General features: G+C 47.3%; 1 protein-coding gene across 1 annotated transcript in view; it reads right to left on the bottom strand.

Moving 5' to 3' along the window:
- Positions 1 to 13,736, bottom strand: part of LOC115100252 (vitellogenin-A2-like) — a 43,370-nt gene that overhangs the window by 5,366 nt on the left and 24,268 nt on the right. The window contains exons 23-29 of the mRNA XM_029618619.1: positions 7,881 to 8,330; positions 5,559 to 5,609; positions 2,459 to 2,560; positions 1,552 to 1,758; positions 1,301 to 1,443; positions 619 to 757; positions 404 to 530 (exon numbers count right to left, since the gene is read on the bottom strand). Coding sequence (XP_029474479.1) covers positions 404 to 530; positions 619 to 757; positions 1,301 to 1,443; positions 1,552 to 1,758; positions 2,459 to 2,560; positions 5,559 to 5,609; positions 7,881 to 8,330 — 1,219 coding nt within the window. The remainder of the gene's footprint in view (positions 1 to 403; positions 531 to 618; positions 758 to 1,300; positions 1,444 to 1,551; positions 1,759 to 2,458; positions 2,561 to 5,558; positions 5,610 to 7,880; positions 8,331 to 13,736) is intronic.

The raw sequence follows: 13,736 nt of genomic DNA, 5'->3' as shown, positions 1-13,736 counted from the left end.
ACTTGTGCATTTGCACAGTGCTTGTATCCTAAATGATCACAACTTCAGCATGGATCTTCCGAACTTGTAAGGCTGCAAGGCTCTGTCTAAAATAATATACTGGCGTTCGGATTCACGGTTTCGAATCGCCTGTGTATTCATGGGGGATCAGTTTCTTCAATCTAAATGCTGGTTGCTTCCAGGAACATTTTCTGAAAGACTCTCCGTCAAAGCACATACAGTAACGATCCAACACAAAATGTTAATAAGGACAAAATGAGGCGCAGATTAAAGCGATAAGGAGCGGGACAGAATGCGCTTTGCTAGCTTGCCACTCTGGCACATGCGGGGCACTAGCACACTATATGCACCTGCACTGGGCAAGGAAGAGCCCACATGAGCAAACAGTAAAGAGTTCCCTGACCTTTCAGACTGTCCAGGAGGAAATAAGGGGCTTTATGGAAAACACTCCAGCTGGGGACTGAAGTCTCTGAGACCGGCAGAAGCGGCACTGCTACTGGAATTGGAATGGCTTCGCAGATGAGAGTGAGCTGCAGAGAAGCAGAAACAAATCAGTGTCTGAGAGAAACCCACATCATGTCCGAAGCAGACATAAGATCTCTCACTGAAACAGCTTACCTGGGGCATTTTGAAGACTATATTAGCGGTTCGCGATGAGCTCAGGGTCGTGATTGCCGTGATTTCTCTGGAGGGATTTCTCTGAAACTTCTCACGGATTCCTGCCACGTAAGCGGCTCCAGGAATGAATGTAGAAATCCTGGGTACAAAAAAAAAAAAAAAAGAAGAGAAAACATTAATTTGTGGCTCTTAGTGGAGTGAGGGAGTAACCTATTGGTTAGAGCAGCGGGCTGAGAACCAGGGAGTCCAGCACTCAAATCCTGCTTCTCCCATGGGTGCTCCTTGTGACCTTCAGCAAGTGACTTCCCTCTCCAGTGCCTCAGATACAAACTAAGGAGGGTATATTTCAAAGGAATTACTCATGTAGCAATTTTCAAAAGCTTATTTGCACGCATAAAGTCCTTTTGAAAATCGGTCCGTCTTAGGCCCGGTTTTGCTGACTTTCCCCCGTGGGCGGTTCTGAAAGCTTTCAGGAGCTGCACTTCATCGGGTCAGCACCGAACGAATAAGCAAAAGGCAAAAGATGAGGCTGCCTGAATATACAAGCGAGTCGCATTACGACGGTAGTGTAAAGGGTGTTAGGTAGAAAGAGGGGGGTGGTGCGATGTGTTAGCAGGGTACCGAAACTTGATTGCTTGGTACGAGACCCGTAAAATAAGTGGATAAATTGGCGAAATCTTACCACTTTCCAGCTGCTTTGAGTTTTGATGGAATCTTGGACCACTTCACCTTTGTCCTCATGCCAGGCTGGTTGCCCAGGTAGCCAGTTTCAGCCTGCACGCTGATGCCATAATCCTGGCCATTCTGACCCCATTTCAGGGATGCCTGAACCAGAAAAAGAAATACCGTGGCTTCCTTTTCTTTGTAGAAAAGAGCAGTGGGACTAATAATGTAATAACTGGGTTAGCACGAGGAGGAGGCAGTCAGCCTTACCTCTGCTCGGTGAGGAGTGCGGACTCCGGCGTGCATGTAGGCCCTCCAGCGGCTGGGCTGGGTGAAATCTACCACGTAGGTGTCCAGATGGTATTTATGAGCGTCCGCATACACGATGATCTGGTAGCCTTGCTTCCTGTTATCCGCCCTGATGGCTTTGACACTGACGGATAACACGGGAGGCTTGCTGTCACCCAGGAATTTAGGCTAAAAGCAAGAGCAATCAAAAATATCAGCAAGCTCTGCGACAGAAAGGTCTTTGTAATTATTTCCACCTCCCACTGCTGCTGTAAGACCTAGACATGTCCGCATTTTCCTGCCCTATGGTTTGACACCAGCTATGGAAAGCTTGTAGCATGAGGTAAAGGTTTGCTAATGCGTCTCTCCGATATGACATGCTGTGGGTGTCATTCATGAAGAAGGTTTCCTGGTGAGTGAGTATTAAAGAAAACCAATACCCTCAGCCTTGTGATGCGGGGAGCATCTGGGGCTTTTCTTCCCTGTCTAGTATTTATTTATTTAGAGACTTTTATATACCGGTATTAGTAGTGGGCATCATACCGGTTTACATTCGAACAATTAGACTTGGAGATTGCATGTTGTTAACAGGGAATATGAACTGGGAGGAGGGTAACAAAGAGCAGCTATGAAGAAAAGATTAGCATCAAAATGGTTTTCACTTTTGCAGGTGAGGCAGAAACGAGCAATGCCTCCTCCTAAATCCAGGCCAGGGTACAGGGCAAGGCGAACTTACATTCCAAGTGATCTGATGAAGGATGGCCTTGTGCCAGGAGAGGAAGGATGCTGCGTGCAAGCGGAGCTGCAGATTGGAGAAAGGCCTCTGTTCTCTGTGAGGCTAATGGGGGCTGCTCTGAGGGGCTAGCTTTGGGCTGAAAGCCCGGCTTACCTCATGAGGTGACCTGGCACTGATGGAGGAGGAGCTGGAGCTGGAACTGGAGCTGGAGCTGGAGCTGGAAGAGCTGCCCTTCGTGCCTGGCTCTCTCTTTTTCTGGTAGAGAAAAATCATTTTTTTTTTTTAAAAAAGGTGTTATGAAATGCTGTATTGTTATTCCAGTTATTATGTGCAATTTCTGCACTTTCTCCCTCTTTCCATGTCTGCCTGATTCTCTAGGGCTTTACCTTTTTTATTGGACTAACTCAGGACATCTGTGACCAGCATTTGAAAGCTGTGCCCCCTTCAGGTCTCTGACGAGACAGCACAGTTACACTTACCTGGCTAAGATGAATAACAGGCCGATTTAGCTGAATAACAGGCCGACGGAGCACACTGTTAACCCGCCATTGGATGCGCGTTTTCCCTTACCCCTTATTCAGTAAGGGGCTGAAAACATGCGTACAACCCCCCGAACCTAATAGCGCCCGCAACTTGCAAATGCATGTTGATGGCCCTATTAGGTATTCCCGCGCGATTCAGAAAACAAAATGTGCAGCCAAGCCGCACATTTTGCTTTCAGAAATTAGCGCCTACCCAAAGGTAGGCGCTAATTTCTTTGGGCACTGGGAAAGTGCACAGAAAAGCAGTAAAAACTGCTTTTCTGTGCACCCTCCAACTTAATATCATGGCGATATTAAGTCGGAGGTCCCGAAGGGTAAAAAATGTAAAAAAAAAAAAAAGAAAAAAAAATTCAAGTCGGCCCGCGGCTGTCGGGTCGAAAACCGGACGCTCAATTTTACTAGCGTCCAATTTCCGAGTCCGTGGCTGTCAGCGGGCTCGAGAACCAACGCCGGCAAAATTGAGCGTCAGCTGTCAAACCCGCTGACAGCCACCAGCTCCGGTCCAAAAGGAGGCGCTAGGGATGTGCTATTTATTTTAATTTCTTTTAATATACCGATGCTCAAGACAAGTCTTATCGTACCGGTTTGCAATGAACTAGGGGAGAACCAATTAACACAACAGGCGTAAAAAAAAAAAGTTACAAAAGGAGGCGCTAGTGTCCCTAGCGCCTCCTTTTGCCTGTTTTTACCACCGGGCCTCATTTAAGTACTGAATCGCGCGCACAGGCGAGTGGCCTGTGCGCGCGCCGCTCTCCCGCGGACTTTACTGAATCGGCCCGTAAGTAAGGCGCATGTTGGAGGCATTCCAGCCAAGTTAGCCAAATAAATTATCGGGCTAACTTCCCTATTGGAGTTAAGCCAAGTAAGTTATTCGGCTCGTTCTAAAGTTATCCAGGAGCATATTCCCAAATAACTGGTTTAACTGGCTTTATTCAAAAGTTATGTTGCAGGGCCGGTGGCCCCCAATCTATGCCCCCTTCTCAGAGGTGCAAAAAAAAAAAAAGCATCTACTGGCTCGAGACCCCACCCAACCCCCAAACCATCCAGGTGTCTGAGCTGTCAAGTCACCTTCCCCCCCCCCCCTGTCCCACCCCTTTCCCTGTTCCAATTGCTCTTAAAAAGTGACTCCTGTCTTTTCTCTTCTCTCTCACCCACCATCCCAACAGTACCCCTCCAACCTTGTTGTTACCTTAAAATTCTTTAGGCAGGGCTGTGGTAGCAGCTGCTGTGACACCAGCAGGCTCTCCTAGCAGCCCTGGGCTGTACCGCCATCTGGGCTGAAGACTTTTACAATTTTAAGGTACCAGCAGAGTGGGATTCACTTTTCATATATTCTGAAGGGGTTTGGAGAGGGGGTCTGGCTGGGGCTGGGGGGTCTCAGGCTGGCAGGCACTTTCTTTGCACCATTCAATGGGAGCCACACCAATTTTTTTGTTTTTTAATCAGGTCATGGCTACTTAACCGGTTATATTCTTTTGAGTACAGCCGATTAAGCTAAAGTTATTCCAGGAAGACAAGCTGGTTAGGTGCAGAGCTATTCGCATAAAAGGTAACTTGATGACTCTGATCGGGAATATTCAGCAGAAGGTTTATGCCGCTGAATATCCCGGATAGCTTATCCGGCTGAATTTAGCTGGATATGTCATCTGTTCTACGGTTTTTGAATATTGGCTTTACAGGGTTTAAATAGTCCACACTTAATTATTTAATCCCAGTATAACTGCACTGTTTTTTCACCACTGTCTGTACACCATTTCAGATGATTCAGCTAAAGCGCAGAGGCAATATATACATTTTTAAGTTAAATTAAAACTAGTCACAGATGGACTAAGTTGGTTTCAATAAAAAAAAGTATCACCCTTAGTTCTACATGTGTCTGTTGGAACAAAAGTTTTAGTAAAGGGCTGTCCATCTGACTCTGGCCCTCCCAGTCTGGTTTTCAGGACATCCCTAATAAATATGCAGAGAATAGATTTACATACAAGTGAAGCAGTGTGCATGCAAATTTATCTCAAGCGTATTCATTGGGGTGATTCTAAAAACCTGACTCGTTTGCAGACCTGGAGGACTAGAGTTGGACGTCCCTGCTTCAGTAAATCAGGGCCTTCACCCTGAGAGTCCCCATGGTAGCCCGGGTATCCAGCATGATTTACATATGCTGAAGGATTATCCAAATGGGGGCAATTTACATGAGAAAAAAGACGTTTTGGGGGAGATCTGGTTACACGGTACACAAGTATCAGCTGACTCAACGTGGGACCTCACAGGTGATCTGTTCAGGGCATCCTCTACAACTGAGTTATAGAATTATAGAACATTATGACCACAAGAACAAATCCATTCAGAAGCACAGCAAATGATTTTAGAGGTGAACAAGTACTGGTGGGTACCAGGGAAAAGTGTTAATCTAGCAATCACAAGCCGACTGCTGGACTGTATGGACTGGCCGCAGATACTGAGCTGTTTGTTTACCTGCTCCCAGACTACGGTGCAGGCAGAGCTGTTTGCGAGTCAGAAGAATCCAGGGAACATCCGCTCAAACCTAAACCAGCTACGTGGAGGCAAAAGCTCAGATATTCTGAGCTGCTAAATGGAAGCTGTTCAGATTTCTCAGCAGAGCTGGTTTTGAGAATTTTGGATGGTGAAGAGACTTTAAGATCAGCCACACTTGTTAGAAAAAAGGTACTTAATGCTGAGAATAAAGAACTTACGCCGTATTTATGCGCTGGCTTGAAACGATATTCATAGATCTCTGGTCTGGACTGTGTGCACAAAAAAAAAAAAAGAAGTTATAAACAGCTGAAAGGTGCCTTTGTTTGAAAGAATCTCCTATTTTTCAAATTCTCAGAAAGATCTCAGCCTAATTTCAGAAGGCTATTCAAGAATTTGAACGTAAACATAGACCGTGTGAATCTTAAAATGAGGATTAAATTACCATTTGAACTGCTCTGTGCTCCCACTGATTTTCACACCATTCTACATTTAGTGGGAGAAGGCAAGGCCTAACCTGCCCCCATTAAAAAATATTCATTCGCTTTCCCCCCTGGGATCTTCCCCCAGCTTTGGTGTCTTGTTTGACATTGTGAGTGTTAAGCATTGACCTCTGGGTTATGTTACGTGTGTAGCCCCCATCCCAATCAGGTCTTGGGCCCAGGGGAGGTTCATGAGCCACAAGCAGGGCCCATAACCTCTTGGAGGTGCTGGCACAGGGTGGGAAAGATTCTCCTTTCCAAGGGCTTCAGGGAAACTTCTTACTGAGGCTCCTCCTCTCGTCCGTCTACTCACAGCCAAATCTCCACAGACTGCAAGGTGGTGGTTCAAAACGAAAACAAGGTTCTGTTACTGGCACTGAAGGTGGGAAACACAGAACTACCGGGGCACCAGTGAATAATGCACCACATTGCAACCAAGTCCGCAGTTGCTCTAAAAAACAAACTCAGTCCCTCTCTCAAACAGGTCTGCTTCCTTGGGCAGGGACCCCCTCATCACCCGGACCTTTCCCCAGTAACTTCTGTCACTCGGTGAGGCTTCTGGCTGGCTCCTGTGTCAGACAGGAACTCTCACAGGATAGCTCCTCCCACTGATGACCAGCCCTCTCTGGAACTACTTTTCCCAGAATCTCCCCAGGAATGCGTGAGGTGGCCTCCCTCCCCTCCCCCCACCAGCCTTCTTCCGCTCTGTCCCACACCGGTCTCCCAGGCCTTCCCTTCTCCTGCACTTTGAGATTCCGTCTCTCTGCAAGGCCTGGCCAATCCCCTTCTGGGTCCCAAAGCATGAATGACTCCATGTCCCCTCTCTCTTGGAGCCTTCCCTGGGAAGTGATAAGGCCCACTGGCATCCTCCCGCCCTTAGGTGGCTCAGAGTGACTCCCAAGAGCTCTCTCTGCATCACAGGGGTGCAGGACTCTCCACACCCCCTCCGGAGCGGCACACGTCCTTTTCGCACCTACCTACACTGACCTCACGACTGAATTTGCGGGGGGGGGGGGGGGGGGCAAGTTTAACATGGGTGAGCATGGTGCTAGCCCCCCCCCCCCCACACACACGCTCTGCCCTGCCCTACCCCTCTCCTATCCCGTACCCTATCCTATGTGGATCTTCATGAAACCCTTCTATCTCTGGCAGCACTCTGCATCTTCTGTCTCTTCACTGTCTCCTTGCCCTGGATGTCTCCGTTTTTTCTCTCTCTCTCTCTCCCCCCCCCCCCCCCCCCCCCCTGTAGATATAGAAGCTACTTTATTGAAAGCGCTGAAAAGCAATCATGTAAACAGCTTTCCACCAAGACCCAGCAGGGAGGGATTTAGAATTTTGTCACCCCCTAGTAGTTTTGGTGCTTTTACCGCTCCACCCCAACCCATTTCCTGTAAGGATCTGTTACAGGGGAGCGGATGGTTGCTCTCTGCTATCCAGCCTCCAGGCACAGGCATAATGGGTGCCTACTGACAAATCCAGGGCTTAGGCCAGGCTTTCCCCAACTGAGAGAAGGGGGATAATTACCTAGCAAAAGTAAACAGAAAGACTTTGATGTTCTCAAGCATTTACAGGAGCAGCCCAAGAGCAGAGTGGTTTCCCTCTTCAAGTTAGCTTCAGAAGTGCAGTGGATCATGGACTGGCAGTGATTCAAAGGCCTCCAGGTCCTCTGAATGCTGCCCCTTTAAGGGATGGCTCAAATGTGACATGACCCTGCTGCTACGGGAAGGGGCCTGCGCCAGATGTGATAGAGCACAGGCCCCACCCCCCACCCCTTATAGCTACGCACCTGCCACTGACTAACTTACTGCCACACCAAATCTGTTGAGACTACTGTGGCCATAACAGTTAAGTGAAGAATGAGGATCCCCCTTTACATGGACACTATCACTTCCTTTCAGGTTTTTTCTTGCACCTATCACTGTGATTAGTAATGTTTTCTACCATCAGCAAAAAAAACCCGAAACAGAAGATCAATAGGTAGGGCAAAAAGTTGAGGAAACAATTATTTTGAGGAATCCTAGGGACCCTTCACAGACTGTGTGCGTTACTGATGGGCTTTACCTGCTCCTCAGAAGACTCACTGCTGCTGCTGCTGCTGCTGCTGCTACTTCTTCTGTTGCTCCAGGTGCCTTTAGCTGTCTTTTCTTGCGCAGATTTCCTTCCGTGATGAGCACTCGCACGGCGGCTGCTGCTGCTGCTGCTGCTGCTGCTGCTGCTGCTGCTGCTGCTACTGCTGCTGCTGCTGCTGCTGCTCTTTCTTTTGTCCGTTCTGTCCTTGCTGGGATCTCGGCCTTTTTCAGACTCCTTACGGCTGCTAGACTGACTGCTGGAGGACTTGTAGTCAGCCCGTTTTTCTTCGGAAGAGGAAGAGGACGAGGATGACGACGACGAGGAGGAGGAAGGTGAAGATGAGCTGGATGAAGACTGGCGCCTGCCGATGTTTACAGCTTCAGTGATTTCTGTGTTTGTTTTGCTTTTCTTACTCTTTCGACGCAAGCTTCCATTTCTGACCTGCAGTTCCAATGCAAATGACAGTGAGATGTCTTTGTGATCACATAAGGGGCATGCAACTTCATTGAACACTCTCCTTTTTTATATCATACTGATATATATATTTTTTTATCTTCAAGGAAATGGGTCATTTCACAAATAAAACAAATTCTGCATATGATAGGAAATTCTGCATATAACAGCAGTAGTATAATATATAAAATATATTTGCATATATATACACACACACATTTGCATACAGTGGAGACTGCATGCAAATCTGCATGCAAATCTATCTCATGCATATTCATTGTGGATATCCTGAAAACCAGGACCAGAGTTGCCTACCCCTGATGTATAATATAATATAAAATATAATATAATAATATAATATAAAATACTCAGCACTTCATTTAACGGCCTAAATTTAGGAGAATTTTCAGCTGAACTTAAATTCCTAATTTTTTGGCTGAAAATCCCTAAATTTAGGGCCTGATATTTAGGCCTGCAATTCATTTGCCTTGATTTATGCCCCTAAGTTAGGTGCCTAGTCAATAATAGGCACCTAACGTTTTTTCCCCATACTAAGTCCATCCTCATATGCATCCACTTTTTAGGCTCCTAAATTTAGGTTCCCTAGTGAAAACAGGACCCCAAATGTAGGGAGTCAACCCTAGTCTGTTTCCGAAGATGCTATTTTAGATTCCTAACTCCCTAAGGCAGGGGTCGGGAACCCATGGCTCGCGAGCCAGATATGGCTCTTTTGAGGGCTGCATCTGGCTCGCAGACACGTGTCGCCATACTTCGCGGTTCCCCGCTGACCCAGCTGCTCCCCGGTCCTCCACCGCCCGGGCTTAAAATGCTGTCAGCCCGGGCGGAACGCGGCAGGACAGCTGGAGTCAGCGGCACCGGCGTGCTCTCTTCTCCTCCCCCCCCCCGCGGCCCGGAAGAGGAAGTGGAGAGCATCGGGTGCCTGCGCGGGAAGAAGAGACCACACTAGCGTGGTCTCTTCTTCCGCGCAGGCACCCGATGCTCACCACTTCCTCTTCCGGGCCGCGGGGGGGAGGAGAAGAGAGCACGCCGACTGGAGTCATCCGGGTGCCTGCGCGGGAGTCATCGGGTGCCTGCGCGGGTCTTGCCGCGCAGGCACCCGATGCTCTCCACTTCCTCTTCCGGGCCGCGGGAAGAAGAGAGCACGCCGGTGCTCTCTTCTTCCCGCGGCCCGGAAGAGGAAGTGGAGAGCATCGGGTGCCCGCACAGGCACGCTAGTGTCCGACGGGAAGAAGACTGCAGCGCGGCTAGGAGGAAAATGAAAATCTTCAACCGCGGCCGATGGGACTCCGCCTTCGCCTCCGCGAGGGCTGAAAATGAAGGAGGTTAGCGTTGGGAGGTGGCTGCTGCTGCCGCGAGTTCCCGGGGGGGGGGGGGGGGGGAAGGGGGAGAGAGAGAGTGAATGAGCGAGCAAGCATGTGTGTTTGAGATCCTGTGTGTGTGAGTGAGAGATTGCATGTATGTGAATGATTGAGAGCCTGTATATGTGAAAGAGAGTATGTCTGTGATTGAGATCCTGCCTGTGAGAGAGAGAGCATGAATGTAAGTTTACCATTGGGAACCTGTATGTGTAAGTTTGTAATTGAAAACCTGTTTGTTTGAAAGAGTATGTGTGTATGATTGAGATCCTTTGTGTGTGAGAGAGATCATGTGTATGTATGATTAAGAGCCTGTGTGTATAAATAAGAGAGATCATGTGTGTCTGTGTCTGATTGACAGCTGGTTTAGGTGATGGAGCATGTGAGTATGTGATTGAGAGCCTGTGTTTAAGTGAGAGAGAGAGACCATGTGTGTCTGTGTGTGATTGAGAGCTGATTTAGGTGAGGGAGCATGTGAGTATGTGATTGAGAGCCTGTGTTTAAGTGAGAGAGAGAGACCATATGTGTCTGTGTGTGATTGAGAGCTGATTTAGGTGAGGGAGCATGTGAGTATGTGATTGAGAGCCTGTGTGTAAATGAGAGAAAGAGAGGACATGTTTGTAAGCATGTGAATGAGAGTCTGTGTGTGAGAGAAAAAGACAGCATGTATTTATGTGATTGAAAGCCTGTGTGTGTGTAAGCGTGAAAAGATAGACAGCATGTGTGTAAATGTGTAATTAAGAGCCTATATAAGTGAGAGAGAAAAAACATTTGTATATGTGAGTGACTGAGAGCATGTGTGTATAGGTGTGTCATTGAGAGCCAGTGTGAGAGAGAGCGCTGGTATGTGACTGAGAGAGGAGAAAGTTCCAAGCAAACCACCCCACCTCCTGCTAATTCAGAACAATCTCAGGACACCTGGATATCAAACGTTCCCAGGTATGCAGAGCAAAAAAATTTTTGTATCCTTATTATTTTTCATTACTGGATCTTTGTGTCTGCTATTTTGAAATATTTTGTTGGTATCTGGAAATGTTTTATATGAGTTTTTAATTATTGGATATTCCACTCATCAGCTGTTTCGAAATATGTTCTTTTTGTTAGTACAGTTTTACTGCTGATGATTTATATTTCTTGATTTGTTTTATAAGGATGTGTGATGTTTCTTTTTTCCTTTGTTACACTGCATACAGAGACTCTGGCTTGTTGCAGTTTCCAATTCACTTTTTGTCTGCATGCTTCTTGTTATGCGTTTTGGTCTCTTTATTCTATGTTAGGTGAGGGACAGCACGTGATTCAGGTGAGGTTTTCTGCTGGCGTGTAGTGTCTGTGTAGGACTCTATAGCAGCCTGACTTGGTCCGTTTTCCTAATAGGAGGTGTATTGGTGTCTTAAGGCCTGGTGTAATATTTTCAGGAGACTTATTGTACTTTAAAAGTGTGATCTTACATAAAATGCACACATTTACTTGTATTTAGTTTTAAAAATTTAGGTTCCCTAGTGAAAACAGGACCCCAAATGTAGGGAGTCAACCCTAGTCTGTTTCCGAAGATGCTATTTTAGATTCCTAACTCCCTAAGGCAGGGGTCGGGAACCCATGGCTCGCGAGCCAGATATGGCTCTTTTGAGGGCTGCATCTGGCTCGCAGACACGTGTCGCCATACTTCGCGGTTCCCCGCTGACCCAGCTGCTCCCCGGTCCTCCACCGCCCGGGCTTAAAATGCTGTCAGCCCGGGCGGAACGCGGCAGGACAGCTGGAGTCAGCGGCACCGGCGTGCTCTCTTCTCCTCCCCCCCCCCGCGGCCCGGAAGAGGAAGTGGAGAGCATCGGGTGCCTGCGCGGGAAGAAGAGACCACACTAGCGTGGTCTCTTCTTCCGCGCAGGCACCCGATGCTCACCACTTCCTCTTCCGGGCCGCGGGGGGGAGGAGAAGAGAGCACGCCGACTGGAGTCATCCGGGTGCCTGCGCGGGAGTCATCGGGTGCCTGCGCGGGTCTTGCCGCGCAGGCACCCGATGCTCTCCACTTCCTCTTCCGGGCCGCGGGAAGAAGAGAGCACGCCGGTGCTCTCTTCTTCCCGCGGCCCGGAAGAGGAAGTGGAGAGCATCGGGTGCCCGCACAGGCACGCTAGTGTCCGACGGGAAGAAGACTGCAGCGCGGCTAGGAGGAAAATGAAAATCTTCAACCGCGGCCGATGGGACTCCGCCTTCGCCTCCGCGAGGGCTGAAAATGAAGGAGGTTAGCGTTGGGAGGTGGCTGCTGCTGCCGCGAGTTCCCGGGGGGGGGGGGGGGGGGAAGGGGGAGAGAGAGAGTGAATGAGCGAGCAAGCATGTGTGTTTGAGATCCTGTGTGTGTGAGTGAGAGATTGCATGTATGTGAATGATTGAGAGCCTGTATATGTGAAAGAGAGTATGTCTGTGATTGAGATCCTGCCTGTGAGAGAGAGAGCATGAATGTAAGTTTACCATTGGGAACCTGTATGTGTAAGTTTGTAATTGAAAACCTGTTTGTTTGAAAGAGTATGTGTGTATGATTGAGATCCTTTGTGTGTGAGAGAGATCATGTGTATGTATGATTAAGAGCCTGTGTGTATAAATAAGAGAGATCATGTGTGTCTGTGTCTGATTGACAGCTGGTTTAGGTGATGGAGCATGTGAGTATGTGATTGAGAGCCTGTGTTTAAGTGAGAGAGAGAGACCATGTGTGTCTGTGTGTGATTGAGAGCTGATTTAGGTGAGGGAGCATGTGAGTATGTGATTGAGAGCCTGTGTTTAAGTGAGAGAGAGAGACCATATGTGTCTGTGTGTGATTGAGAGCTGATTTAGGTGAGGGAGCATGTGAGTATGTGATTGAGAGCCTGTGTGTAAATGAGAGAAAGAGAGGACATGTTTGTAAGCATGTGAATGAGAGTCTGTGTGTGAGAGAAAAAGACAGCATGTATTTATGTGATTGAAAGCCTGTGTGTGTGTAAGCGTGAAAAGATAGACAGCATGTGTGTAAATGTGTAATTAAGAGCCTATATAAGTGAGAGAGAAAAAACATTTGTATATGTGAGTGACTGAGAGCATGTGTGTATAGGTGTGTCATTGAGAGCCAGTGTGAGAGAGAGCGCTGGTATGTGACTGAGAGAGGAGGAAAGTTCCAAGCAAACCACCCCACCTCCTGCTAATTCAGAACAATCTCAGGACACCTGGATATCAAACGTTCCCAGGTATGCAGAGCAAAAAAATTTTTGTATCCTTATTATTTTTCATTACTGGATCTTTGTGTCTGCTATTTTGAAATATTTTGTTGGTATCTGGAAATGTTTTATATGAGTTTTTAATTATTGGATATTCCACTCATCAGCTGTTTCGAAATATGTTCTTTTTGTTAGTACAGTTTTACTGCTGATGATTTTATATTTCTTGATTTGTTTTATAAGGATGTGTGATGTTTCTTTTTTCCTTTGTTACACTGCATACAGAGACTCTGGCTTGTTGCAGTTTCCAATTCACTTTTTGTCTGCATGCTTCTTGTTATGCGTTTTGGTCTCTTTATTCTATGTTAGGTGAGGGACAGCACGTGATTCAGGTGAGGTTTTCTGCTGGCGTGTAGTTTCTGTGTAGGACTCTATAGCAGCCTGACTTGGTCCGTTTTCCTAATAGGAGGTGTATTGGTGTCTTAAGGCCTGGTGTAATATTTTCAGAGACTTATTGTACTTTAAAAGTGTGATCTTACATAAAATGCACACATTTACTTGTATTTAGTTTTAAACATATTGTATGGCTCTCATGGAATTACATTTTAAAATATGTGGCGTTTATGGCTCTCTCAGCCAAAAAGGTTCCTGACCCCTGCCCTAAGGCTTCAATAGATTGCATACAGAATGGCATACAGCATGCATTTCAGCATTCATCATTTAGTGAGAGCACAGCTGTTCGCAAACCATGTGCTAAGAGGCTGAAAATTAGACAAATCAGCTCATAAGCCATTCAGCATGAAGTACTTATGTGCACAAAGTGAAACTTAGTCCGCAGT

This window comes from Rhinatrema bivittatum, chromosome 10 (genome assembly GCF_901001135.1).
Source record: "Rhinatrema bivittatum chromosome 10, aRhiBiv1.1, whole genome shotgun sequence".
Taxonomy (NCBI): domain Eukaryota; kingdom Metazoa; phylum Chordata; class Amphibia; order Gymnophiona; family Rhinatrematidae; genus Rhinatrema; species Rhinatrema bivittatum.
The sequence above is the reverse complement of the archived record's forward strand: the minus strand, read 5'-3'. Positions and strand labels throughout refer to the sequence as shown.